The following is a 26862-nucleotide window of genomic DNA, read 5'->3' on the forward strand; positions in this document are numbered from 1 at the left end:
CGGCATTTTTTATTCACCAACCAGTCCAATGGGTTTGTTCTCACTTATCAATCTGTTGATGCTTCTCCTCTCCAGAAAGGATAACGATGTTTTCTTGAGTTTTAGCCACCATGACATTGGCAAGAATTTTGGCGATCATCTCTACAAGGACCTCAATTCTGCTGGGATTCGAACTCTTAGAGATGATGGTGGAATCTACACAGGACAAAAGTCTGATATCAAGAAAGCGATACAGGAATCCATGATATCGGTTGTTGTGTTCTCTAAAGGCTATGCTTCTTCAACAAAGTGCCTGGACCAGCTTGTGCTCATCATGGATGCCAGGAGAACAACTGGGCTCGTTGTGCTTCCCGTTTTTTACAACGTTGATCCGTCGGAGGTCAGTGAACAGAAAGGGTTGTTTGAAGAAGCATTTGCTAAACACGAAAAAAGCTTCCATAGGGAAATGGCTAGAGTGGAAAGTTGGAGGGCCGCTCTTAAAGAAGCTGCAGACCTGGCAGGAATGGTGGTGCAGCAAGACAGGTATATAAGTAATTATTGAATAATTGTTTTACCTCTTCAGATCTTTGCGTTCCAGTTTTTTTCTAGATAACTTAACCTAGCTATCATCTACAAAGAAAACACTAATCTTATCGATGTAAAATAGGTCAGTCTTAGTAATTGCAAGCACCTTTCAATACCAGATTTGAAGGAGTGATCCCCAAGACTGATCATGCATATAAAAGAATAATAGTGACCAAGATGTAGAGAAAGCTCCCCATGAACGGCCACAAAAAAACAGCAACTTTTTTTTTTTTTTTTTGTAATTTATTCGTGTCAATCTAACCCTTTTTTAAAAAATAATAATTAAATTCAACCTTATAAATAATGGTATTTCGTGGTAGCAACATGTAATGCAACGAAAAAGTAATATTTTTCATGGTGCATACACGAAAGCATACATCAGAAAACAAACTCTAAAATAAAAAACTATGCAACGCAACCCTATAAATAATTATATTTAGTAATAGCAAAATGTAATGCAATGAAAAAGTAATATTTTTTCATGGCGCATACACGAAAACATAAATAACTAAACAAATCCTAAAACAAGATTTTTTTACCAACGCAACGTGCTAATGATATGAAATTCAACGAAATAAAATTATATAAAAAAGGGAAAATGATGAAATTAATTACAAATAATTGTTTTTGTCTGTTTAATAAATAATATAGAAAATTCAACAAGGGAGTGATAAACAGTGCAAGTTTTACATAAATATTTTAGTATAATCATTTTTTTAAACTTTTACATAAATATTTTAGTATAATCACTATCATATCAAATTTGGGCCGTGCACTTGAACGAAGAAACTTCCTAAACAGATTGAAAAAAAACCCTCTTGCCTTTCTTCTTTCTTCCAACAAAGAATCAAGTTAGATCTGCATCTCTTCCAACACAAAAATCTTTGTTTCTTTCGACATATTTCTCTTCGTCAAACCGATGGCTTTCAACCCAGTGACCCAAATCTTGATTCTTCTCTCGTTGATGCCTGGTACTTACGATGTGTTCTTGAGTTTCCGAGGCAAAGACACTCGCAGGAACTTCACTGACCACCTGTACAAAGCGTTATCTAGAGAAGGGATTTCCACTTTCAGAGACGACGATGGAATACGGAGAGGAGAGAACATTGAATTAGAAATCAAGAAAGCAATTAACGAAACAAAACTATCAATTATTGTGTTTTCTAAAGATTACGCTTCTTCGAGATGGTGTCTTTGTTGGAATATTGCCAATTATGTTGACATTGTCAAAGAAGGAGGCTTGTTGGTGGCAACCACCAACCTTGACTTTGGTAGCCACCATTGTTGAAGAAGAGAAGATGTTGACAGCAACCTTTGTTAAAGAAGAGATGAGTTTGGCAGCCACCATTGATGACAAAGGAGCAAGAGGAGCTGCCATTGATGCCTATAAAAGAGGCATGATCTTAGAGAGGAAAGTGTGAGAGTTGTGAGACATGTAGAGAGAAGAAGAGATAAAGAAAGAGAAGGGCTGCCACCAGCAGCCCTGCTGCCTTATGCAGCTGCTGCCCTAAGGAGCAAAGAGAGATGGGAGTTGAGTGAATGTGATCCTCCTCCATGTGTTGTATTATTTCTCTATCTCTAATAATATTGATCTCTCCCGTGGATGTAGGCAATTTGCCGAACCACGTTAAATATTGTGTCTCAGTATGCTTATCCCTCCTATAAGCAAAGATCAGTACATCACCGGTCCCGGATTCCGCCCAACAGTCTTGACGAGCTAGCGATGATCATGGATCGTAGAAGAACTGTTGGGCACATAGTGTTTCCAGTTTTCTACGATGTTGATCCATCTGAGGTGGGGACCCAAACAGGGAGATATGGTGAAGAGTTTGCTAAGCATGAAATACGTTTCAAGGACCAGATGGAGAGGGTGGAGGGGTGGAGGAAGGCTCTTAAAGAAGTTGCATACATGGAAGGAATGGTCTTAGAAGACGGGTACTGACTCCTTTTTTTCTTCGAAATTTACTACATCGATAGCTTATATTTTTGAATCAGCTAAGCATTTAGGAATACTTAATTTGACCTTGATCATTCCATACTCGAACATCACGGTTGAGCCACATAGCTAGGGGGTTGTTTTTTCTTGCTAGTTAACATGTGAGAAGACATTCAATTACCCTGGAACCGTGATTGCCAACTATCCTAGGGGAAAAGAGTTTGACGAGAATGAAAGAAATCTTGCAACTTACTAGATAAACGATGACATTGAAGGGATGTTGATGGACATTTCAAAAATTAGTTTTGAAAGTAAATTAAATTCCAGAATCTTTGAGAGGAAATCCAAACTTAGATTGCTCAGGATTTATAATTCTGGTGTTAAAAATAACTGAAAAGTGCACCTTCCTCATGGCTGGCGTCAAGTTCCTTTCATAGGAGATGAGATACTGCATTGGGATGGATAATTGTTTTTGGTTCTTTATGATAACTACAAGACGCTATCAATTAGAGAGGAAACAAGAATCTTATCGATTTAAAATATGCCAGCCTTGGCAATTGTGAGACCCTTTCCATGCCAGATTTTCTCAAAACGCTAGAAATTAACCTTGAGAGATTGAATCTTCAATTTTGTTGTCCAAGTTTAATATGGTCAAGGTTACTTCACCGCTTCAATATCGGGACAAGCTGATTGATTTGGATCCAAGAAACTGCACATGCCTTATATGTCTTCCGAGTAGATTTTGTTAAAGATTTCCCATCTCCGAACCTCTCTAGCTGTTCAAATGTCAATAAAAAGCATGCAGTTGGTACCAACAATTGAAAACGATGCCTTAACTTCAATTGCCATGGTGCTAGACTGCTAGTAATCTCAGTTATCTGTCTGTTTTATGTCCAGAACCTGTTTATCCTAAACTGTTCGAAAAAAAAACCCTTTTTTCGTGTTTCCGTGTCTCCCCATTCGCATCGGGAAATCCCCTCCTTCTAGTTTCGGCATTTCTTATTCACCAACCAGTCCAATGGGATTTTAAAACTCAATTTTCATTTTCACCTGCAAAACTTTAAAAAAAAATCATAAAACCTCATAAAGTCTATTTTCAAACAAAAACACCATTTAATCATTTAAAACTCTAGAAAATCCATGATTAGAAATAACTTTATAAAAATTAAATTAAAATAAATTACAAAATTAATTCCTAATTAGAGAATGGAATTCAAAAAACAAACAAAACCATTGAAGGATGATTCTTTTTTTTTTTTTAATAAAACAAAGCACGTTCAGATGTTACACAGTTAGCACTGTCAAAATTAAAAAAGGAAACATTAAAAAATAGCACTTTGGTCCAATTTGATGGCTGGTCATTATTAGTGAACAATACGTGTCAAATTTGGGAACCTGAACCGTTGCATTCTTTCTTCCCTTCCAGGTACCCTGAAAAGCCTCCCAACTTCGCCGTTTCACTCCATTCCCACCGGAAACTTCCATCTTTCCCACCGGAAACATGATTTCTGGCCACACATTCCCATAATCTCAAATTACTTGCTCATCCTAACCAATGCTTCTCTACACCAGGTAAATTGAATTCAATTAAAGGATGATAAAGTAAGCATGGATCATTATATTGTCTGTGCAACTCACAACCACTAGTAAAGGAAAATCAACACAAGCATAATTCTATTTTTCATCTCACAACAAATCTGCTCCAATCACATCTGGATTATTCTTTGTTGAGTATCAAATGGGTTTTGGGGTGTTCCTGGGCTATTGTGGTTTTTTACTGTTGTTTTCGGTTTGGCAGAGAAACAGTTAGTTTTAGCGGGGGGGGGGGGGGGGGGAGATGGTGGAGGTTATATGTGCTTGTCATGTTAGAGCTTTTTTTAAATTATTATTTTTCTCGCTTTAATTTTTCAGTTTTTTTTTCTCATATTTTTCTGTCATTATATATGAAAAAAAAAAAAAGAGGTAATGGAAGTTTAAGTTAAAGGTGGAGTAACAAGTTAAGTAGCAATGGAAGCTGTCATAAATCAATTTAATACATTAATTAATGTAAAAAAATATGTCAATATTATAAATATATTTTAGGTATTATGATTTTTTAACATGGAAATAAAAAGATATTGTTTGCCGCTTAATAAAACAAATTTTAAAAATATATGAACCAACAAATCAAAAAATAATTGTTAATGCTAATTAAATACTAAAATGAAAAGCTAATATTTCTAATAAAGTAAAAGGTAAATGCACATGCAAATATTTAACCCCGACTACTCTTTGTATTTTCTATTTTATTTATTTATTATATGTTAGAAGTTGATTCTAGCAATCAAGGACAATTTTTTTATATATATAAATATGTCACATAAATATAATTTATTTATATAAAATGAAAAATGAAAAAAAATAAAAATAAATTACAATAATCTCTTTGGAGATTTATGAAATTAAAAAAAAATAGCATTAAAAATTAATTACTATTAAACAAAGATTAACGAAACAATTTTAAAAAAATAATATGTAAGGTATTCACATCAAGAAATATGATGTGTGCGTGAGGAAAAGAAATGGAACGAAGAAAATTAATGATCTGAGTGTAGAAACTTTTGAAACAATCATTTCATTTACTGATATTTTCTTCATTGTTAAGAAGTGCTCGTTCATTTCATTTACTGATATTTTCTTCATTGTTAAGAAGTGCTCGTGAGGTTGTTAAAATCGTGATTTTAATACGGCATGGAAAACCATTCATAAACTCGGATCGTAAAAACAGATCGTAAAATCGTAAGAAATTTTAAAATATATAAAAAAATATTATTTTAAGATAATTTTGATATGTTGATATTAAAAATAATTTTTTTAAAAAATAAAAAAAATATTATTTTAATATATTTTTAAATAAAAAATATTTATTAAAAAAACCATAATCACTTTTACAATCAGACTGACAACCTCGTGTGTGTAAAGCCCATTTCCACCGTGAGAAACCAAAGCCTCCCGACGCCTGTTTTTATTGGTGGCTAGGTTGGTGGTTCGGTGACCCTTTCCACAGTGGATAATGCGTGTGCTTGGAGGACAGTACAGAACATGTCTCTCTGCCTACGAGGCCTTTGGTTCTTTAAATGAATTTCTATCATTGCTACTCGCTTATCCATACGTGTGCTGAAATTCACCTTCCAATGACAGAATATTTTGAAATATTCAAACTGTTTATACTCTCTCTTTTTTTTGGTATTAAATTATCTATAACTTGTAATTTCACAAAATCCATCTTGAAATAGCGATTTTGCATGATTTGATCTGAATTTTGTGATTTTACTTTATTTCAACTTGATTTTATTTATTTTTAATTTTTTTAAGCGATTCAACCCATAATACATGTTTTGACTCGTAAAATTATATGGTAAATGATTTTACGAGTCAAAACATAATTTTAACAACCTTACTCGTGGGGATTGCTCTTTTTGATGTTCGTGACTTAAATGATCCAAGTTATTCATATAAAGTATTTGAGATTTCTGGAGATTTTATAGCCTCGTCAATGCTGGTTCTGTGCCTTTCTCTGTTCAGTTTATAGGTTGCTTCCTCTGCCATTATGAATTTCTTTGGCTTATAAGAAAAGAGACATTTACTCATCATCAACCCATCAAAATCCTGCTATATCATCATTTGAATTCAGAGGGTACCTTTTTTTTTGGTTCTATGCTTCGGACAAGAGAGTTTAGCAACTGAGTAGAAAGATGATGATAGTTCAAGCAAGGTCATCTCGTTGTACCTGAACATTGCATTAGTTTTTGCTGAAAATCTATGGGAGAAGAGAACAAGGCAGACAAAACATGGTGAAGTGTGGAGGTTGAACAATCATCTTATTCCACCATGAAATTCATTTTTTCTGCAGTTCATCCTCTTACAGTGTTACATCCGTGTTCTCTACTTGCAACCTCATGACATTTCAAGGTGACAAGGCAGCTCTTCTCCCGTCTTCTTGTTTTTAACTAAAACTCAAAACTCCACTTATACTGTATGGAAAAAGCATACAAAACCTTCAAAATAAAATAAATAAGCAGAAATATTTCCGCTTATTCAAATTAAACGTATTATTCACTACACAAGGCAATTTATTCACTTAATTGTGATCCCTTCATGACCCCCAGCATCTTGCTTCCCAACATGAATGACAGAACCAGCACAAATGTAATAATACATTAGGGGAACATCTTCCAGTGGAATGCCAAGGTTATGGCGAGTCAAGGTCATTCTTTGTATTGGAATATTGTCTCAAATCTCCATGATTTCGCTCTTCACATCTTGCACTGTACATGTCTCCTTTACCTTGACCACTCTAAATTGATCATGCATGGTACTCGACCATAATTTGGAATTCGGGATCTCCTGCAGGTAAGGGAGTAACATCAATATGAATTTGATACCAGAAGCTTCATTTGCTCTATCATCAGTTAAAATGGCATCAAGGTAACTGAGACTCAGCCTGTTGATTGAAGGGAAACTTGTCTTGGCACTGATTGCTAACTTCAAGTGTTGAGAATTTGTACATTCCCAAGTCAAGCACAACCTTACCTCCAGTCCTCTCACATTGCAGAAGGACTATATTGAGATTATAATATCAATTCCTGATAGTTTATATATATATAAAAACACTATCATGCTGAAATACATTTTCTCCAAGCAGGAAATCAATGATATTCTCGTTACAGAGTGAGTCACGTACTATAGATTTAGTTTTGAAGATAGGTCTTTTTGGGTTGTTAGGTTTCTTACGATATCTTCAAATCTGAATGAGACCAGATATTGCACTTATACATGAAATTGGACCTGATCAGATCGCCACAAAAACCCATGAAAAAGAAGCTGTCAAGAAGCTCGTAAAAGTTCTATGATTCAGAACTGCTACTTTATGAATACAACAAAGACTAATAACCTGACCAGGGATTTATTTGAGGCGAATGCACTCCGATTTTCTAGTCTTAAATGAACAGTTAGTCAAAGTTTCATGCACTACAGGAAACATCAAGCCTGGTCTCATTCAGATTTCGAATTTACAAGTCTCAAAATGAACAAACAGAACAATCTCTCTTGTCATATCTTCAACTTACACATTTGTCTGTCTACTCCTTGTGCGTGCAAGTTCTCTTCGTTCAAGTTCTGTCTAGAAAAAACAATAGAACAAGAGTCTGTTGGACAGACGACCCTTTCATGCCCCATATTGCTTATACTTCTACACTCTCCAAGATGCAAAAGCAGAGCATTTAGCAATCTAGGCTACTGTCCCTCCTCCTCCATCCCTTGCTACTTGTCAAGTCCACCAGAGCTACTTTAAGATGCCACAGCAAACAAAGAAGAGAAGGGATGGTCCATAATTGATTGCCTCCTTCTCATTTGAAACAGCAAAGTCCGGATCAAAGCTTAGAATCAACTTCAAAAGAAGAAGAAGAAGAAGAAATCTTCAGTTCCAACAACGCAGATTATGAACACTTATGAAACAATAAACTTATTCTATAATACAGGCATTTGGCGAGGACATCTGAGCCTCCTTGTTACTAACAAGTCTTTTGCTTTACCCCGGCCTGGTGCGTGAATAATTCACATACACTTGCAGGGAAAACTCAACCGAGTTATTGGATTGTACTAGTACCCAGATTGAGTTTCTTAGGTCTAACCCAGATTATATGGTTTGGTTAGATCCAGCCTAGTAAAACAAGATGAGCCAGGTTTGGGTCTTGGGCCCAACTTGTCCAAGCTATTTTAAGCTAAGGGTGTGTTTGGTAAAACACTCTCAGCCTTGATCATATTTTTTATGCCCTGTTTATTTTGAAATTTGGCTAAACAAGCCCGGTTTTGATATCAGAAAATTATAAAAATAATTGAGGATCTTCGTTGATTTATTTTTGATCCCCTCACACTTTGTTTTATTTTTTTTCTTTGTGTTTTGTATTTTTTTCAGCTATGTGCTCAATCTATGGATTATTATTGTTAGATACAAATATGTTGTGCAATGCTTTTTTTATTTCCATCTAAAAATGACAAATAATAATAAAAGATAAACAAAAAGAAAATGGCATAGAAAAATTCTTCTTCAAATTTAATTTTTTTTTGCAAAGTTATTCACTGACGCCAAAGTTAGGAATGTCGTAATTTTTTGGGTTTGTGCAATATTTACCAACGCCAGAGTTAGAAATATTCTTATGAATTGTTCATTGACGCTATAGTTAGGAACATGATAGGAAGAATAAAAAAAATGAGAAAAAGAAAAAGGAGAACATATTCTTAGCAATTTTAGACAAAATAAGCAATGCAGCCTGCCTTAAGGAGGACGCTTGAGAGGTGATAGCATCTTCCCTTTTAGATAATCAGTCCCGTATCATTAGAATCTCTGTTGATCAATTAGGTTTTCTAGTGACCATAATACTAGGTGACGACTCTTTAAATAAGATGTTTTTCCCTTAAAGAATAAGATGCTAGATATATGTTCTTTTTCCAATGAAGATTATTTTTAATCGGTCGTCGCGATGTTAGGGTGTGACAATAATGACCGGAAAAATAGGGTGTTTTGTTTTTTCACTCAAAATCTCATTTTCAACCAATTTTTAATCTAAAAAATCTAGAAAACACTCAAGGAACCTTGTTAAACCAATTCATAACTATCTAAAACCCAACAAATCACCCTGAACTCGAAATCCACCGAAAACAAAAAAATTTTCCAAGCCCAGATATATTGTTTTATGTGTTGTCAAGGTAAAAAAACCCAAACATAACGCCTCTTATTATAAGAAACATTTTAATATAAAAATAAATCATTTTGGATACCAAAATCTTTCCAATGACAACTTTCTATTTTTAGGCTGGAATCTGGTGATTTCCTCTCTCTCCTCTCAAAAAGAAAAGAATGGAAAAAGAAGGAAAATAAAGTTAGGTACCATAATGTATTGTCTTGAAATTCAAAGGACTGGTTATCTAATACCTAAAAAATATGTAAAATGAATGTTTCAACGAAATTTTCCAACCGCCCCCTATGTTATCCAAGATTTTCACTCTAGTCCCTTAGCTTTCAATTCATCCTCCCTCCTAAAAATAATATGTAATTAAGGGCTAATTTGGATTCAAAAGAGCCAAAGTAAAAAATTATAAAAAAATATATAATATTCCAAACAACAATGAATTATAAAAGAATGCATAGTGTTCTTTGCTATAGTAAAAGGCTTATGCTAATAATATAATGCAATGTAATTGTTTAACAATAATAGATATACAATATTAAAAAAAATATCTCGACTTAAAAAAGGTAATTGCTGATCTAGGTCATATGTTGAACAATTGACAGACAACTATTATAGAGATGGCGTGGGGTCGCATAACACTTTTCAAAATCTATTTTTATTCATTGATTCAAATATTTATTTATAAAAAATGCAATCGTTAAAATAACATATTTTAAAATTTCTCATTCATGTGATTTTTTTTCTTTTTTTTTATTAGTAGCATGATTTATTGAATAAAAGCTAATGACAATTAAAAAATATATTTTTAAAAATTCTAATAACTTAAATGAAAGAGGAAATAGTATATCTTTTCAATCAAAATATTCCTTTCTTTATTCATGCATTTTTTTTATATAAAATATATTTTTTAAAATAAAATTTATTATGATTGTGAAAGTAATTTTTTTTTTAAATATGAATAGATTATGTTTAATTACACAACTATATCAATACATATAATAAAAAAAATGAGAAAATTATATAAAAAAAATTTGCAATAAAAAACAGATATTGAATTATTAATGAGAAAATTTTAAATTTTTTTGCATGTTAGGTTAATATATCTTAATCATAAAATATTTTTTAGTATTATCAGAAAAAGCTTCAATCTTCTTGAAAACAATGACATGTATAGATAATTTTTTAAATATTTTTTATTAATTTTATTTGAAAAAAAATCCTCAAATTAACAAAAGCATAAGGGCTATTTAACAAATAAATACACCACTTCTTGAATTTGAAAGGTCAAATCTATAAGTCTAGTTTTTATTTTTAAAAAAATGAGTAAACGGCGCTTTGTCTTTAGATGCAAATTCCATCCCCTCAAGTGATTAGAAAGTTGAAGTTTGATTTTTGAGATTTAAAACTTAATTTTCAACCTGTTTTTATTTGAAAAACCTTTAAAAAAAATCATAAAAACCTTAGATAGCTTATTTTTCAAATAAAAACACCATTTAATCTCGTAAAACTTTAAAAATTTATTATCAAAATTATAAGACCAAAATAATACTATAAAAAATCAAATTGAAATAAAGTACAAAATTAATTCCTAATTAGAGAATGAAATTCAAAAAAACAAACAAAACCATTGAAGAATGATTCTTTGTAAATAAAAAAATAAAATTAAAAAAAATAGCACTTTGGTCATTATTGATGGCCGGTCATTATTAGTGAACCATACGTCTCAAATTTGGGAACCTGAACAGTTGTTTCTTTCTTCCCTTCGAGGTACCCTGAAAATCCTCCCATCGTTGCCGTTTCACTCCATTCCCATCGGAAACTTCCATCTTAATTTCTCATATTCCAGTTTAGTTTCGGCATTTTTTATTCACCAACCAGTCCAATGGGTTTGTTCTCACTTATCAATCTGTTGATGCTTCTCCTCTCCAGAAAGGATAACGACGTTTTCTTGAGTTTTAGCCACCACGACATTGGCAAGAATTTTGCCGATCATCTCTACAACGACCTCAATTCTGCTGGGATTCGCACTCTTAGAGATGATGGTGGAATCTACGCAGGACAAAAGTCTGATATCAAGAAAGCGATACAGGAATCCAGGATATCGGTTGTTGTGTTCTCTAAAGGCTATGCTTCTTCAACAAAGTGCCTGGACCAGCTTGTGCACATCATGGATGCCAGGAATAAAACTGGGCTCCTTGTGCTTCCCGTTTTTCACAACGTTGATCCGTCGGAGGTCAGTGAACAGAAAGAGTTGTTTGAAGAAGCATTTGCTAAACACGAAAAAAGCTTCCATAAGGAAATGGCTAGAGTTGAAAGTTGGAGGGCCGCTCTTAAAGAAGCTGCAGACCTGGCAGGAATGGTGCTGCAGCAAGACAGGTATATAAGCAATTATTGAATAATTGTTTTACCTCTTCAGATCTTTGCGTTCCAGTTTTTTTCTAGATAATTTAACCTAGCTATCATCTACAAAGAAAACACTAATCTTATCGATGTAAAATACGTCAGTCTTAGTAATTGCGAGCACCTTTCAATACCAGATTTGAAGGAGTGATCCCCAAGACTGATCATGCATATAAAAGAATAATAGTGACCAAGATGTAGAGAAAGCTCCCCATGAACGGCCACAAAAAAACAGCAACTTTTTTTTTTTTGCAATTTTTTCGTGTCAATCTAAAATAAAAAATTATGCAACGAAAAAGTAATATTTTTCATGGCGCATACACGAAAACATACATAACTAAACAAATCCTAAAACAAGATTTTTTTACCAACACAACGTGCTAATGATATGAAATTCAACGAAATAAAATTATATAAAAAAGGGAAAATGATGAAATTAATTACAAATAATTTTTTTTGTCTGTTTAATAAATAATATAGAAAATTCAACACGGGAGTGATAAACAGTGCAAGTTTTACATAAATATTTTAGTATAATCACTTTTTTAAACTCTTACATAAATATTTTAGTATAATCACTATTATATCAAATTTGGGCCGTGCACATGAACGAAGAAACTTCCTAAACAGATTAAAAAAAAACCCTCTTGCCTTTCTTCTTTCTTCCGACAAAGAATCAAGTTAGATCTGCATCTCTTCCAACACAAAAATCTTTGTTTCTTTCGACATATTTCTCTTCGTCAAACCGATGGCTTTCAACCCAGTGACCCAAATCTTGATTCTTCTCTCGTTGATGCCTGGTACTTACGATGTGTTCTTGAGTTTCCGAGGCGAAGACACTCGCAGGAACTTCACCGACCACCTGTACAAAGCGTTATCTAGAGAAGGGATTCCCACTTTCAGAGACGACGATGGAATACGGAGAGGAGAGAACATTGAATTAGAAATCAAGAAAGCAATTAACGAAACAAAACTATCCATTATTGTGTTTTCTAAAGACTACGCTTCTTCGATATGGTGTCTTGACGAGCTAGAGATGATCATGGAACGTAGAAGAACTGTTGGGCACATAGTGTTTCCAGTTTTCTACGATGTTGATCCATCTGAGGTGGGGACCCAAACAGGGAGATATGGTGAAGAGTTTGCTAAGCATGAGATACGTTTCAAGGACCAGATGGAGAGGGTGGAGGGGTGGAGGAAGGCTCTTAAAGAAGTTGTATACATGGAAGGAATGGTCTTAGAAGACGGGTACTAACTTCTTTTTTTCTTCGAAATTTACTACATCGATAGCTTATATTTTTGAATCAGCTAAGCATTTAGGAATACTTAATTTGACCTTGATCATTCCATACTCGAACATCACGGTTGAGCCACATAGCTAGTGGGTTGTTTTTTCTTGCTAGTGAACATGTGAGAAGACATTCAATTACCTGGAACCGTGATTGCCAACTATCCTAGGGGAAAAGAGTTTGACGAGAATGAAAGAAATCTTGCAACTTACTAGAGAAACGATGACATTGAAGGGATGTTGATGGACATTTCAAAAAATATTTTTGAAAGTAAATTAAATTCCAGAATCTTTGCAAGGAAATCCAAACTTAGATTGCTCAGGATTTATAATTTTGGTGTTAAAAATAACAAGTGCACCTTCCTCAGAGCTGGCGTCAAGTTCCTTTCATAGGAGATGAGATACTGCATTGGGATGGATAATTGTTTTTGGTTCTTTATGATAACTACAAGACGCTATCAATTAGAGAGGAAACAAGAATCTTATCGATTTAAAATATGCCAGCCTTAGCAATTGTGAGCACCTATCTATGCCAGATTTTTACAAAGGCTATAAATTAACCTTGAGAGATTGAAGCTTCAATTTTGCTGTGCAAGTTTAATATGGTCAAGGTTACTTCACCGATTCAATATCGAGACAAGCTTATTGATTTGGATCCAAAAAACTGCACATGCCTTATCTGTCTTCCGAGTAGATTTTGTTAAAGATTTTCTATCTCTTAATCTCTGTAACTGTTCAAATGTCAATAAAAAGCATGCAGTTGGTACCAACACATTGAAAACGATGCCTTGAACTTCAATTGTCATAGTGCTAGACTGCTAGTAATCTCAGTTAACTGTCTGTTTTATGTCCAGAACCTGTGGCTGTGTTTGATATGACGTATAGGGAAAGGATGTTTTGATAACCCTTTTTCATTTCGTGAAGCAAAAACATTGAAGCCATTCTAGAAATGCCAAAAAAGTAAAAGAAAGAAACCTAACTCTGCCTTGATTTCATTACTGAAGCTATAATCACAAACGTTTCTGTGTCCTTTTCAAAGAAAGAAAAAACAAAGGTGTTTTGCATAAGTGCACTGGTCGATGTAGAACTCTCCTTTCTAAACCAATTGAAGTAGCGATGAGCCTGTGAATCAATTGCTACTGTAGTATTGTCTCTCGATTCATTAGGCATCTTCGAAACACATGCATGGAATTCTTCTTGCTTGCTTCAGCATCTTCAAATTATTGATAATTGTATGACGTGTTTATCCATACTTAACTATCATGGCCATTCAACTTACAAGTTATTTAACAGTAACGGGACCTGAGGATGATAAACAAGGGCTGGTTCGTTAATTAGTCTCAATTCAAATGTAATTATTTTTGTTTTTCATCTTTTTTTTAAAAAGACCGACCAAGCACGTTTCAATCCTACTCTTTGGATTGTGCATTGAAAAATTCTGATGGTATATCCACACAAACACCAGTACTAGAAATCATGGTATCATCTCATGCTGGACATTTAATAATCATCATTATACATAGGGATGGATGTCTCTGAGAATCTGAGATGTTTGCCTTGTAACTAAATTTTGATCGGAACCCTTTTTGAGCCTGAACTTGATCTATCATCTAGCTAGGTTAAGCAAGTCTGGAAGGAGACCAGAATCTTGGCAGTTTAAAATGGTCAACCTTTGCAATTCTAGACCTGCAGAGGATAGAAGAAACCTTGTGACGTGGATTTTGTACAAGTTAATTTGGTCGTGTTTCTTAATTTGTCAATTCAGCATCCACCCATCTGCATCGATGCATTCCAACTTCCAAGCTGAATTTATTTTGCAGTATATGTCTCTCCTTCTTATTCTTCTTCTTCTTCTATGTTGATCTGATGAGCAATTAGCAAATTAATTTGTATGAATGTGTGTTTTGCAGGTATGAGTCAAAGTTCATAGAGTCGATTGTTAAAGAGATCGCAGATAAACTCAACCTCTCACGGCCTCACGTCCCTCCGTCCTCGGTACCACTGTCGTCAGCCCTCCGCCTACCTTCATATTTTTTTGGTCTTTTACGAGAGTGGAGGAGGTCTTTCTTTCAGACCCCCCTCTCTCTTTTTATTTTTTTTTTGTCTTCATCAGCTGGCTCCAAGGTCCAACCTTGGAGCCAGCTGATGAAGACAAAAAAAAAATAAAAAGAGAGAGGGGGGCGGTGGGGGTAAAGCAGAAGTGTGAAACAATAGGAACTAAGCACGTGGATATGTGTCGGCTGATGAGAACTAAAGGGTGAAAAGGAAGGTCCCTTTCCATCTGCGACAGCCCACCGACTCTGTCAAAGCATGGAAGGATGAATTAATTAAAGGATTGTACTTCAATGAATGCTTCTCTCTTATTTTTACTATTTGTATGTTTGGATAAGGATGAATTAATTAAGGAATTTTCTGCTGACGGATCAAAATGAGATGATGCAGAATCAAGTCTAACTGATCTTTCGACACATGACTGCTACAAGTGCATGCTTAGGGTTCTTCTCAACTAATTTCGAGTAACCTTCAATATCGAGTAAATTTTTAAATTATTTTTTAACACAAGAGAATAACAATACAAAAGAATAAAGTTTTTCGAAGCATGAATCTTAAAAACTGAAAAAACAAACTTTTATAATCAACGAACTTACCATTGATTCTATAAATGCCACAAACCACAGTAGAAAAAAAATTCATAACATAAGATGTGCAATCAAGGATTAATTAATTTAAAAGTCATACAAGTCTCTAAAATTAAGCTAGTATAATTAGTTTTAGAAGGTGATGTATATATATTTTAGTCTTTTACCATGTGCTACGCCATGATTAGGATTATAAGTTAATTTTCAATTCAAGAAAAATTGTGTATTTTCGGGTATCGTGATTTTCTAACATAGAAATGAAAATATATTGTTTGTATTTAATAAAACAAATTAGAAAAATATTTGAACCAACAAATAAAAAATAATTGTTAACGCTAATTAAATATTAAAGTGAAAAGCTAATAATTTTAGTAGAGTAAAAATTAAATACACATGTAAATATTTAACCCCGATTGTCCTTTGTATTTTATATATTTTTATTTATTATATATTAAAAGTTGATTCTAGCAGTTAAGGATATTTTTTTTAAAAAAAATACATCATATAAATATAATTTATTTATATAAACTATAAAATAAAAAAAATATAAATTACAATAATCTCTTTAAAGCATTATAAAAATAAAAATAAAACTGTTAAAATATTAAAAAGGTTAACCAAACAATTTTAAAAAATAAGAGATAAAGTATTCATTAAAATTTAAATAGAAACATTAATTAAAAGTTAAAAAAATAAGTTCAGGTATACGGCAAGGACCTTATAGCCTAGGTCTATGCATCAATTTTTTTTTTGTTTGTTTGTTTTAGATGGCGTCATTTGCTCCAATTATTTTCTTGTAAAGAGATGATAGGTTGTCCACTAGGACATATGATATTTCATCCTTTACACCAGTTTCTAGTTAACTCTGGTAACTGAAAAATTAAAATTTGAGTTGTGGAATTCTAAAGATTTATTTCTCATTTTTTTTTTTATTTTAAAAAAATTTAAAAACAAACTTTTAATCTCAGCACAACCTTTAATCTCTTTAAAATTAAACAAATATAAAAAAAAACATTAGGGCCTCCAATTGATTAGAAGGCAATACCATTTTCATTTAATTTTTTTTAAAATAAAAAAATTCACACCATGATAATTTTTTTTGGTGATTGGAATGTCCACATCAGAGCACTATCTCTCCCCTCAATATATTTTAATAATTTTATCTATCTTCTCTCAACATTCAAAAAACTAAAATGAAAAACAAATTAAGTTTATCAAAATTTAAAATGCTAAATTAACAGGGATGGAACAATAGATTAATTAAAAACTATAGAGAGCAAACATTAGTTTTTCATGCCAATATCTAAATGGGAATTGTTTTTATTAATTTTTATCCTTTTTCTTTTAATTTCTATATTTAACTATATATAAAGATTTATTTTGCAAGATCAGTATTTAATTCATAACAACATACAAAGCCATGCTAATATAATTTAAGAGGGTAAAATTGAGATTAAAAAAATTCAATGAGGAGAATGCAAGAAACAAAATGGGTTTCACACTGTTCATATGCTAAAACAAAATGGGGTTTCACTGTATATGAACTGAACAGTGAAATCTCATTTTGTTTTAGCATATGCAGCAATAATTTCTATTATCATCTAATTCAACTTCAAGCATTGATGCACTTTTCTTGTTAGAAATTATGAACTCTATCCCTTCAAGTATGATAAATTGTTGCTTCATGGTTTCTCACCATCTCTGCATATTGGTTTGTGCTAAACATAACATGGTATAGAGTGAGAGAAGAACAATTATTAATATTAAGAGATTGCATATAAAATCTCCACACTTGGGAACAGTTGGCTTATTATCAACAAAATGAGAGCTAAGAAATGGATCTTTGAAACAAGAAATTTACACAAAAGAAAAATATTTCAACTGATAAGCACTATAAGGATCTTTTCCATGAACGTTTATTATCAAAATCTGAAAAAAGCATAATGTTGGGTTATCAATCAATGAAGTTTCATAGAGAACAATTGCAGCCAACCCCCCTTGCAATGATATGAGAAACAAATAACATTCTTCAAGTTTCAACAGGTTTTACTGCAAGAGATTGGAGGCAGTGCAAAAAGCTGGTGTACACAGATACAAAATCCATCCACAAAAAATCTTTCATCGTGCATGGATAAGCCATCAAAGAAGCTATAAACAGTATTGACATCTTGAAAAGATACAGAGATACCAACCACCTGTTCTGAAACCCAACCTATAGAAACATTTTTCTTAAAAACGAGAAATGCAAGAAATCTGATAAAAAGAATCCAAATTCTCAATGCAAGAAATATGATTTGTGTGTGAGGAAAAAAAGTGAAACCTGGAAAGTTAATGATTTAGAGTGTAGAAACTTCTGAAAAACTGATTTCATTTTAGTAATATTTTCTTCATTGTTAAAAAGTGCTTGGGGGATTGCTCTTTTAGATATTCGTGACTTGAATGGATCCAAGTTATTCATATCAAGTCCTTGAAATTTCTGGAGGTTTTATAGCTTTTCGTTATGTTTATAAGGTGCTTCCTCTGCTCCTATTGCTCTTTCTTTTTTGCTATGGATTAACCCAACTTTTTTCATCTTATTCCACTATGAAATTTGTTTTTATTTGTAGTTCATCCTTTTGCAGTGTTACATCTGTATTCTCTTCTTACAAGGCAACATGGCAGCTGCTGTCATGTCTTCCTGCTTTTAACTATCACTCAAAACTCCACATGTATTCGTATATTGCAAGGAAAAGGCATGCCAAAGCTTTAAAATAAAATAAAATCTGGTGCAAGGATAAAAAAAAAAATTCTGAGGCAAAACATGCCATTAACCCATTTTTAATGGGTTAAATGCATAAATCCATAAATAGAATCCCAACTTTTTTCTTCGATAAATGATATATGATATCTTTACAAATTTGCCACCAACAATCCATAAATACTTTGTTCATAAGAAAACAAAACCATTTTTCATTCAGTAACGATTAGAGAGACAAGCTTTCATGCATTCCTGGAATTGTTTAGGCCAAGCATCTCAGGCAATCTCTTGAATTTCAAACATGACCACAACATGATATACAGTAAATTGCAACTTAATCATCTTAGCTGAATAATATGTAATTGACTAACATGCATCTAAAGGGTATATGAAGTTGAATTAGACCACATGCAAGCTCTAATGCCAGAAATCCTGAGCAGCAACATCATTAGACTTAGATACATAACCAACATCATTAAGGGTGTTGGAGGAACCGACATCATTAGATGCGGCTAACAAATAGAAACATGTTAGTAAATTAATCGCGCCACCAATCCAAGAAAATACACAAAGGCTTAATTGGAGGATAGTAAGGAATAGATAGCGTGCAAGCTACATGCATTCTTGAGAGTAAGGGCTCGAGCAAGGCTTAAGTAGATGCTCCTATAGAAAATGCCAAAAATGAATTCAATAATTAGTTGCAATTAAGAAATCGATTACTTCCTCTTCTTCATTGATTCAGGTAAAGCTTGAAAATGTTGAATCATACCGGTGAACATAAGCAACCACTTCCTCTTGTTATGAATGATCACATCACTTTATATAGCCAAATAAGACCCCCACATCCTTCTATTGCATAGCTCACCACTCTTCATCTTTCTTTACAAGAAACTTTTGCAATAGGACTATATTGAACTATATCAATTATTAATGTGCAATATACTCGAACATTGCACCTCCCCCTTTCTTCTCATACAAATTATGCAATACCTCTGGTTTAAATAGATAAAAATATATACCTCTGCGGTGAATTTGATATTGTAATATCCGGTTCAAATCTTTTCTATTGTATCTAAACTCGAGTAAGATATTGTTCAACTTGGATCAGCTCTGCCCATCATATGGTTCAACTTAAAATAATCTTTACTCGGTTGGTTTAATGCAAAGTAATTTGAAAGATAATAAAAACTTAAAATTGAGATTATTGAAAGGGAGGTTCCTAAATGGAAGCCCTCTCTCTTATCTGTCATTTCTTAAATTGAATTCAATGGCCGCTCTGGATATATATGATCTTAAACATATCCGTAATGGCTTTATTATTGCCAGTAATAGTAGGCAAGTAACTCCGAGATTGACTTGATGCGTTGTCAACATTTCCATCTTGTCTATTCCTTTTCAATGGATTCTATAATCTCTGCAATGGTAACATTATTTTGTAGAATAGAATCCCCAGCTACAACCTTACTGCTTTTGGACTAGTAGAAAACTCAGGAGGAACAGAATAGATGTTCATTTCCATCATGTCAGTACAACTTGGTGGTAACGTTTTCCCAACTAAGCATTCCCAAATTTATTTCAAAACAAACCAAAAATAGCAGCAACGTTCCCTGTCCTTTGCCTGCCAAGCTCTTGAATCAGAAACTGTATTTCCTTCTTGCAATCATTTGATTTTTGTTTTTTTTTTTTTGAAGTAAGAGTTTATTATCATTTATTCTATATTTGTAATTGTATTTAACTATATTTTAAAAATATATTAAATTAATAAATTTTTAATAATTTTAATATGTTAATATTAAAAATAAAAAATATATATAATACAATATACCTGAAAAAAAAAAGAAGAAGAAGGAAACTTCCTGAGACCTTCAGCCCAAGACTTTCCCTTCCATTTTGCAGCGCTCTTTTTGCCGTTGCTTAGTTCTACCACCTTTTGATGGTTCACACTTTTGAAGCTAACCCTCCAAAGTCAGAAATAGAATGGAATGGAGCACTAGGCAGCTAGGCAGCTAGGCACCACCCAACCAAGGAAAATAAAATAGAAAAAGCATCTGACAGAATATCGAGTATAAAAAAAAAAAAAAAAAAAGGAACCATCCTGAGAACTTCGGCTATACACTTTAACTTCCATTTTTGCAGTCGTTTTTCTCTTGCCTAGTTCTTCCACCTTTCGCTGGTTCACACGCTTGAAGTTGAAGCTAACCCTCGAAAGTAAAAACGTTGCCTTTTCAGTAGCAATTCCACATCAGAATTCGATTTTCTTATCCTCCTCTTTGATCTTTCACGTATTCTATTCATCAAACTTATGGGTTTCTTCTCATTCATCCGTCGCTTGATTCTTATTCTCTTTGGCACGGCTGATGATCTTGTGTTCTTGAGCTTGAGCATTGAAGATACAGGAAAGAATTTTAGTGATCATCTCAACTCAGCTCTCACCTATGCAGGACTTCGCACGTTTAGAAACGATGATGGCGTTCGAAGAGGAGAAAATACCGGCTCAGAAACCAGAAAAGCAATACAGGAATCAAAGATATCTGTCATTGTGTTTTCCGAGGACTATGCTTCTTCAACACGGTGCCTCGACGAGCTCGTCATGATCATCGATGCTAGGAGAGCTACTTGGCACATTGTGCTGCCCATATTTTACCATTTGGATCCATCTGAAGTCAGGAACCAGGAAGGGAGATATTTCGAAGCGTTTTCTGAACACGAGAAAAGCTTCCAGGGTGAGATGGGGAGGGTGGAAGAATGGAGGGCAGCTCTTAGAGAAGCTGCAGATGTGGCAGGGATGGTTCTACAAGACAGGTACATCACATTCCTACTGTGTTCTCTCTTGATTCTAGTACACCACATCCCTTCAATGTTTTCTCTTGAATAAGGCGATCTAATCATATGGGCAAAAACTCTGTACAATGAAGAAAAAAATTTGAAATAAAGAAGCACATATAACAACAAGAACAAAATTTCAATCCCAAACTGATTGGGGATGGATCCTTTTGGCCATTCAAACGTGGTCATGAATGTGAAGTACATACGGGATTTAGAAACAAAATCATTTTGAGACAAATGACCAGAAATTCATAGACATGCTGTCTTGCCAGAACACAGTAATGCGACTTCCTTAACTTGAAAAGTTGCTGTGTTGTGTTTATCTTATACGTAGTAGGCTGTATTTGACACTTCTCCGAAACTGATACGAGAATTTTTTCAAGTAGCCGTAGTTCCTAGCTGCTCCTTGCCTTCAGTTTTGTCAAAGATAAATTAGTAGTTGGGCCGTCTATCATGTCAAAATAAAACTAAGACTTATGGGCCTAAAATGTTTCCTTTTTTCCTTCTAAAAAGGTTATGGGCCCGGGATGGATCCTTAATTTTGAAACCAATGGTCCATGATAATTTATTCTCCTCTCGGTCTTCGTCTCTCTTGGTCTACCATATCAACACCATAAACCAGTTAAGTTCCAACTGCGTTGACTGGAGTCTAAGAAGTCTTCAATTCACCACCCGATTCCAAGATTTCCCATTTCACTGTTTTTCTCACATTAAATTTTTCATCCATTCTTCTCTCCAAAATGCCTTACGAAGTGTTCTTGAGTTTCCGAGGCGAAAACACCCGTCGAAGTTTTACAGACCATCTCTACACAGCTCTATGTAGAGCAGAGATTCGCACTTTCAGAGACGACGATGGGATCCGGAGAGGAGAGAACATTGATTTAGAAATCAAGAAAGCAATTTAAGAAATAAAACTATCCATTATTGTGTTTTCTAAGGACTACGCTTCTTCGAGAAGAGTTTGCTAAGCATGAGATACAATTCAAGGACCATGTGGAGGGGTGGAGGAAGGCTCTTAAAGAAGTTGCATACATGGAAGGAATGGTCTTAGAAGACGGGTACTACTTTTTTTCTTCGAAATTTATTACATCGATAGCTTATATTTTTGAATCAGCTAAGCATTTAGGAATACTTAATTTGACCTTGATCATTCCATACTCGAACATCACGGTTGAGCCACGTAGCTAGGGGTTTGTTTTTTCTTGCTAGTTAACATGTGAGAAGACATTCACTTCTGGAACCGTGATTGCCAACTATCCTAGGGGAAAAGAGTTTGACGAGAATGAAAGAAATCTTGCAAATTACTAGAGAAATGAAGACATTGAAGGGATGCTCTTGGACATTTCAAAGATTAGTTTTGAAAGTAAATTAAATTCCAGAGTCTTTGCAAGGAAATCCAAACTTAGATTTCTCAGGATTTATAACTCTGGAGTTAAAAATAAGTGTAAAGTGGACCTTCCTCAGGGCTGGCGTCAGGTTCCTTTCTTAAGGGATGAGATATCTGCATTGGGATGAATAATTGTTTTGACCTTTGAGATCTTTGCATTCCATTTTTTGTCTGGAGAAATTTAAACTGGCTATCATCTAGAAACGAAACAAGAATCTTATCGATTTAAAATATGCCAGCCTTAGCAATTGGGAGCACCCTTCCATGCCAGATTTTTTCAAAGGCTAGAAATTAACCTTGAGAGATTGAATTCTCAATATTGTTGCCCAAGTTTTATATGGTCCAAGGTTATTTCACCGATTCAATATCGAGACAAGCTTATTGATTTGGATCCGAGAAACTGCACAAGCCTTATCTCTCTTCCAAGTAGAATTTGTTCAATATTTCCCATCTCTTAACCTTTCTAGTTGTTCACATATCAATAAGAAAGCATGCAATTGGCACCAATATTGAAACAAGCTATTGAAAACGATGATATTTGACCTGAAATTCCAAGGAAACTGCTTTTTTGTTTTGTTTCCGATTTGCTTAGGAGTCTCAACTTCAATTGTCATGGTGCTAGACTGCTTGTAATCTCAGATAACTGTCTGTTTTACGTCCAGTGCCCTGTGGTTGTGTTTGATATGACGTATAGGGAAAGGATGTTTTGATAACCCTTTTCTTTTCGTGAAGCAAAAACATTGAAGCCATTCTAGAAATGCCAAAAAATAAACAATAGAAACCTAACTCTGCCTTGATTTCATTACTGAAGCTTTAATCACTAGCGTTTCTGTGTCTTCTTCAAAGAAAGAAAAAAAAGGTGCTCTGCACAAGTGTACTGGTTGATGTAGAACTCTCCCTCCTAAGCCATTTGAAGTAGCGATGAGCCTGTGAATCAATTGCTACTGTAGTATTGTCTCTCGATTCATTAGGCATCTTCGAAACACATGCATGGAATTCTTCTTGCTTGCTTCAACATCTCTAAATTACTGATATTGTATGACTTGTTTATCCATATTTAACTATCATGGCCATTCAACTTACAAGTTATTTAAACAGTAACGGGATCTGAGGATGATAAACAAGGGCTGGTTCGTTAAGTAGCCTCAATTCCAATGTAATAATTTTTGTTTTTCTGTTCTTTTAAAAAAGACCGACCATGCACATTTCAATCCTACTCTTAGGATTGTGCATTGAGAATTTCTGATGGTATATCCACACAAACACCAGTACCAGAAATCATGGTATCACCTCATGCTGGACATTTAATAATCATCATATATAGTCTGGTTAAGTTGCATAAGGACAGCCACAAAAACTAGAACAAACTGAAACAACAGCTAAAAAATGACTTTCAAGCTACAGAGCACCTTTAAATCCCCCACGACAGCATCCATGAATGATAATACATCAGCTTATCTGTGCTTGTAGTAAAAAAACGAGCTTATTCAATTAGTTAGCTGTGCTTAATTTCAGAAACTGTCATTTTTGTACTTAGTAAAAAAAAGATGATTCATGGAAACGTAGGTCATCTTTTTATCACTCGGGCTATTTACAAAGCATTCTCTGAGGAACTTAATTTGTTCACAATTTGATTTGTTCTTTGTTCGAGCTGCCTTAATCATGATGTTAAAAGGTTATCCAGCAGTACGTTGTTGTGTTTATTGATTGTCAAGGAGTATTCCTTAGGACTCATGCATGTTGACAAATGACACAACTTAGTGCAATGGAGCCTTTTTGTTCCATGTTTATTGAAAAATAATTCATGGACTTTGAAAAAATAGTAGAAAAATAATGTTAAGATGAATGATAGTCTTTGCAAACATGGACCCCCCTCAAGGACTAAGTCCCTTTTCTGAGTAGATGAGGTATTTACATAGGGATGGATATCTCTGAGATGTTTGCGTTGTAATTAAATTTTGATCGGAACCCTTTTTGAGCTTGAAGCTGACCTATCATCTAGTAAGGTCAAGCAAGTCTGGGATTGAGACCCGAATGTTGGCAGTTTAAAAAGTTCAACCTTAGCAATTCTAGACCTGCAGAGGATAGAAAAAACCTTGAGACGTGGATTTTGTACAAGTTTGTTCGTGTTTCTTAATCTGTCAATTCAGCATCCACCCATTTGCATCGATGTATATGTCTTTTCTTCTTCTTCTACTACTACCATGTTGATCTGATGAGGAATTAGCAAATTAATCCGTGATTTAATTTGTATGAATGTATGTTTGCAGGTACGAGTCAAAGTTCATAGAGTCGATTGTTAAAGAGGAACTAAGCACGTGGATATCTGAGAACGAAAGGCTGGCAGCATCTGGGACAGCTCACCAACTTTGTCAAAGCATGGATTGATGAAGGATTGTACTTATGGATAGACCTAAGTATTTACAATAAAAATACTAAAATTAAATGTCTTTAATTCAAGTTTTTATAATTTATAATTTTACATTTCAAATAAAATTTATAATTTTACTTTAATAATAATAATATGTTTTTCCAAATTTAATAATAATTATTATAATAATAATTTTTATTTCTATCCTTTAAATCAAATATATGGTTTTTTTTAATGGTCATAATATATTTTTTAATTTTTTTTTAATAATATTAATAATAAATACAATAATAATATTTATAACATTAATAATAATATTAAACATGTCTAACCCAAGTTCTTATAGTTTTATTTTTTTTTTCAAATTTATTATTATTAATAATAATATTAATAAGAATAAGAATAATACTAATACTAATAACCATAATATTAATAAGAATAATACTAATAATAATAAATATTAACACTTGGTATGACATTACATTCCATACCTAAGTTATTTGGATCTGACGCCCTTGTCGGAACCAAGTTATATGACCTAAATAACAATAACAACAACAATAATAATAAATATTAATAATTTTTAATTTTTATCTTTTAAATTAAATATATTTTTTCAATAGTTATAATATATATTTTAATTTCATTAACAATATTAATAATAATAACAATGATAATATTTATAATATCAATAATAATATTAATCATACCTGATTCAAGTTCTTATAATTTTTAATTTTACCCTTCAAATTAAATCCATTGTTTTTCTTCAATGGTAATACTATTTTTTTTCAAGTTTCATAATAATAATAATAATAATAATAACCATCATCATCATATTAATAAAAATAATACTAATAATAATAAATATTAATACCTGGATATGACATCACCTTCCATACCAAAGTAAATTGGGCAAGTGTTTTTATCAGCTAGGTTAATTGGGTCTGACACCGCTGTTGAATCCAAGTAACTTGAGCCTAGAGTTCTTGTGGGGCCCAAGTAGCTTGGATGTGGCGTCTTTGCTGGACCCAAGTTATATATCTTGATTTTGTTGCCGAATCTAACAACAGTAGAAGCATCAACAACAATAATATTAATAATTTTAAATTTTACCCTTCAAATCAAATATGTAGTTTTTCTTTTCAATTGTAACAATATTTTTTTTCAATTTATTAATAATTTTGTTATTAATATTAATAATAATATTTATAATATTAATAATAATATTAAACATACTTGATCCAAGTTTTTATCGTTTTTTATTTATTTTTTCAAATCAAATTTTTAATTTTTCTTTGATAGTAATAATATTTTTTATACTTTAATAATAATAAGAATAATATTAATACTATACTAATAATATCAAATATTAAACTTTGGATCTAAGATTATCTTCCAAACCTAAATAACTTGGGTTTGGTGTTTCAATCTCCTTGCATCTAACGCCGCTGTCATTCTTGTAATTTATTGCGCAGGAACATATCTCTTATAACTGGACAGAAGAAAGAGAAACAACAAAAAAAAAAAACCACTGTCATCCGGTGCAAAATCAACTAAAACCCCATATAACTGTATCAGACCAGTACTCTCCCAGCAACTGCCACGCTACTAGGAGAGAGAAAGAAGCAATCCCTTTTTAAACCAGCCCAGCTTTAAAAAAGGCAATCGTCCCAGTCAATTTTCAGAAGCCAAATCCAATCTAACCCCTGAAATCAAGCAAAATCCAAAACAAATAAGCAAAATAACCAATCAAACACAGTGAAAGGGAGCTTACCTGCCCAGAAAGAAGCCACATAATAACCCACCAAGTCTCCAGGAACACATGGATGGAATTCTTCTTGCTTGCTTCAGCATCTCTAAATTACTGATATTATATGACTTGTTTATCCATATTTAACTATCATGGCCATTCAGCTTACAAGTTATTTAAACAGTAACGGGATCTGAGGATGATAAACAAGGGCTGGTTCGTTAACTAGC

The 26862-nt window shown here is 33.3% G+C and overlaps 3 protein-coding genes across 5 annotated transcripts; all 3 read left to right on the plus strand.

The window, feature by feature from the left end:
• Positions 1–28: 28 nt before the first annotated feature.
• On the plus strand, positions 29–4005 carry LOC118027592 (TMV resistance protein N-like). The gene is made up of 3 exons (XM_073409165.1): positions 29–522; positions 2236–2499; positions 3927–4005. The coding sequence occupies exons 1-3, from the start codon at positions 29–31 to the stop codon at positions 4003–4005; spliced, it is 837 nt and encodes a 278-aa protein (XP_073265266.1).
• A 6925-nt stretch (positions 4006–10930) lies between these two features.
• LOC118027598 (toll/interleukin-1 receptor-like protein) lies at positions 10931–24990 on the plus strand. Of its 3 annotated transcripts, XM_073409142.1 has the most exons (3): positions 12201–12879; positions 14830–15131; positions 24814–24990. In XM_073409142.1, the coding sequence occupies exons 1-2, from the start codon at positions 12380–12382 to the stop codon at positions 15083–15085; spliced, it is 756 nt and encodes a 251-aa protein (XP_073265243.1). In that variant the 5' UTR covers positions 12201–12379; the 3' UTR covers positions 15086–15131; positions 24814–24990. The 3 variants fall into 3 exon arrangements, with proteins under 3 accessions (XP_073265244.1, XP_073265243.1, XP_034886884.2); XM_073409143.1 differs by lacking the exons at positions 12201–12879; positions 24814–24990 and adding an exon at positions 10931–11607 and having other exon boundaries at positions 14830–15348; XM_035030993.2 differs by lacking the exon at positions 24814–24990 and having other exon boundaries at positions 14830–15348.
• LOC118027666 (disease resistance protein RPV1-like) lies at positions 20395–24990 on the plus strand. Its single transcript, XM_035031083.2, has 2 exons — positions 20395–21097; positions 24779–24990. The coding sequence occupies exons 1-2, from the start codon at positions 20598–20600 to the stop codon at positions 24894–24896; spliced, it is 618 nt and encodes a 205-aa protein (XP_034886974.1). The 5' UTR covers positions 20395–20597; the 3' UTR covers positions 24897–24990.
• Positions 24991–26862: the final 1872 nt, after the last annotated feature.

The sequence above is a fragment of the Populus alba genome, chromosome 5 (genome assembly GCF_005239225.2).
Source record: "Populus alba chromosome 5, ASM523922v2, whole genome shotgun sequence".
Classification (NCBI taxonomy): Eukaryota; Viridiplantae; Streptophyta; class Magnoliopsida; order Malpighiales; family Salicaceae; genus Populus; species Populus alba.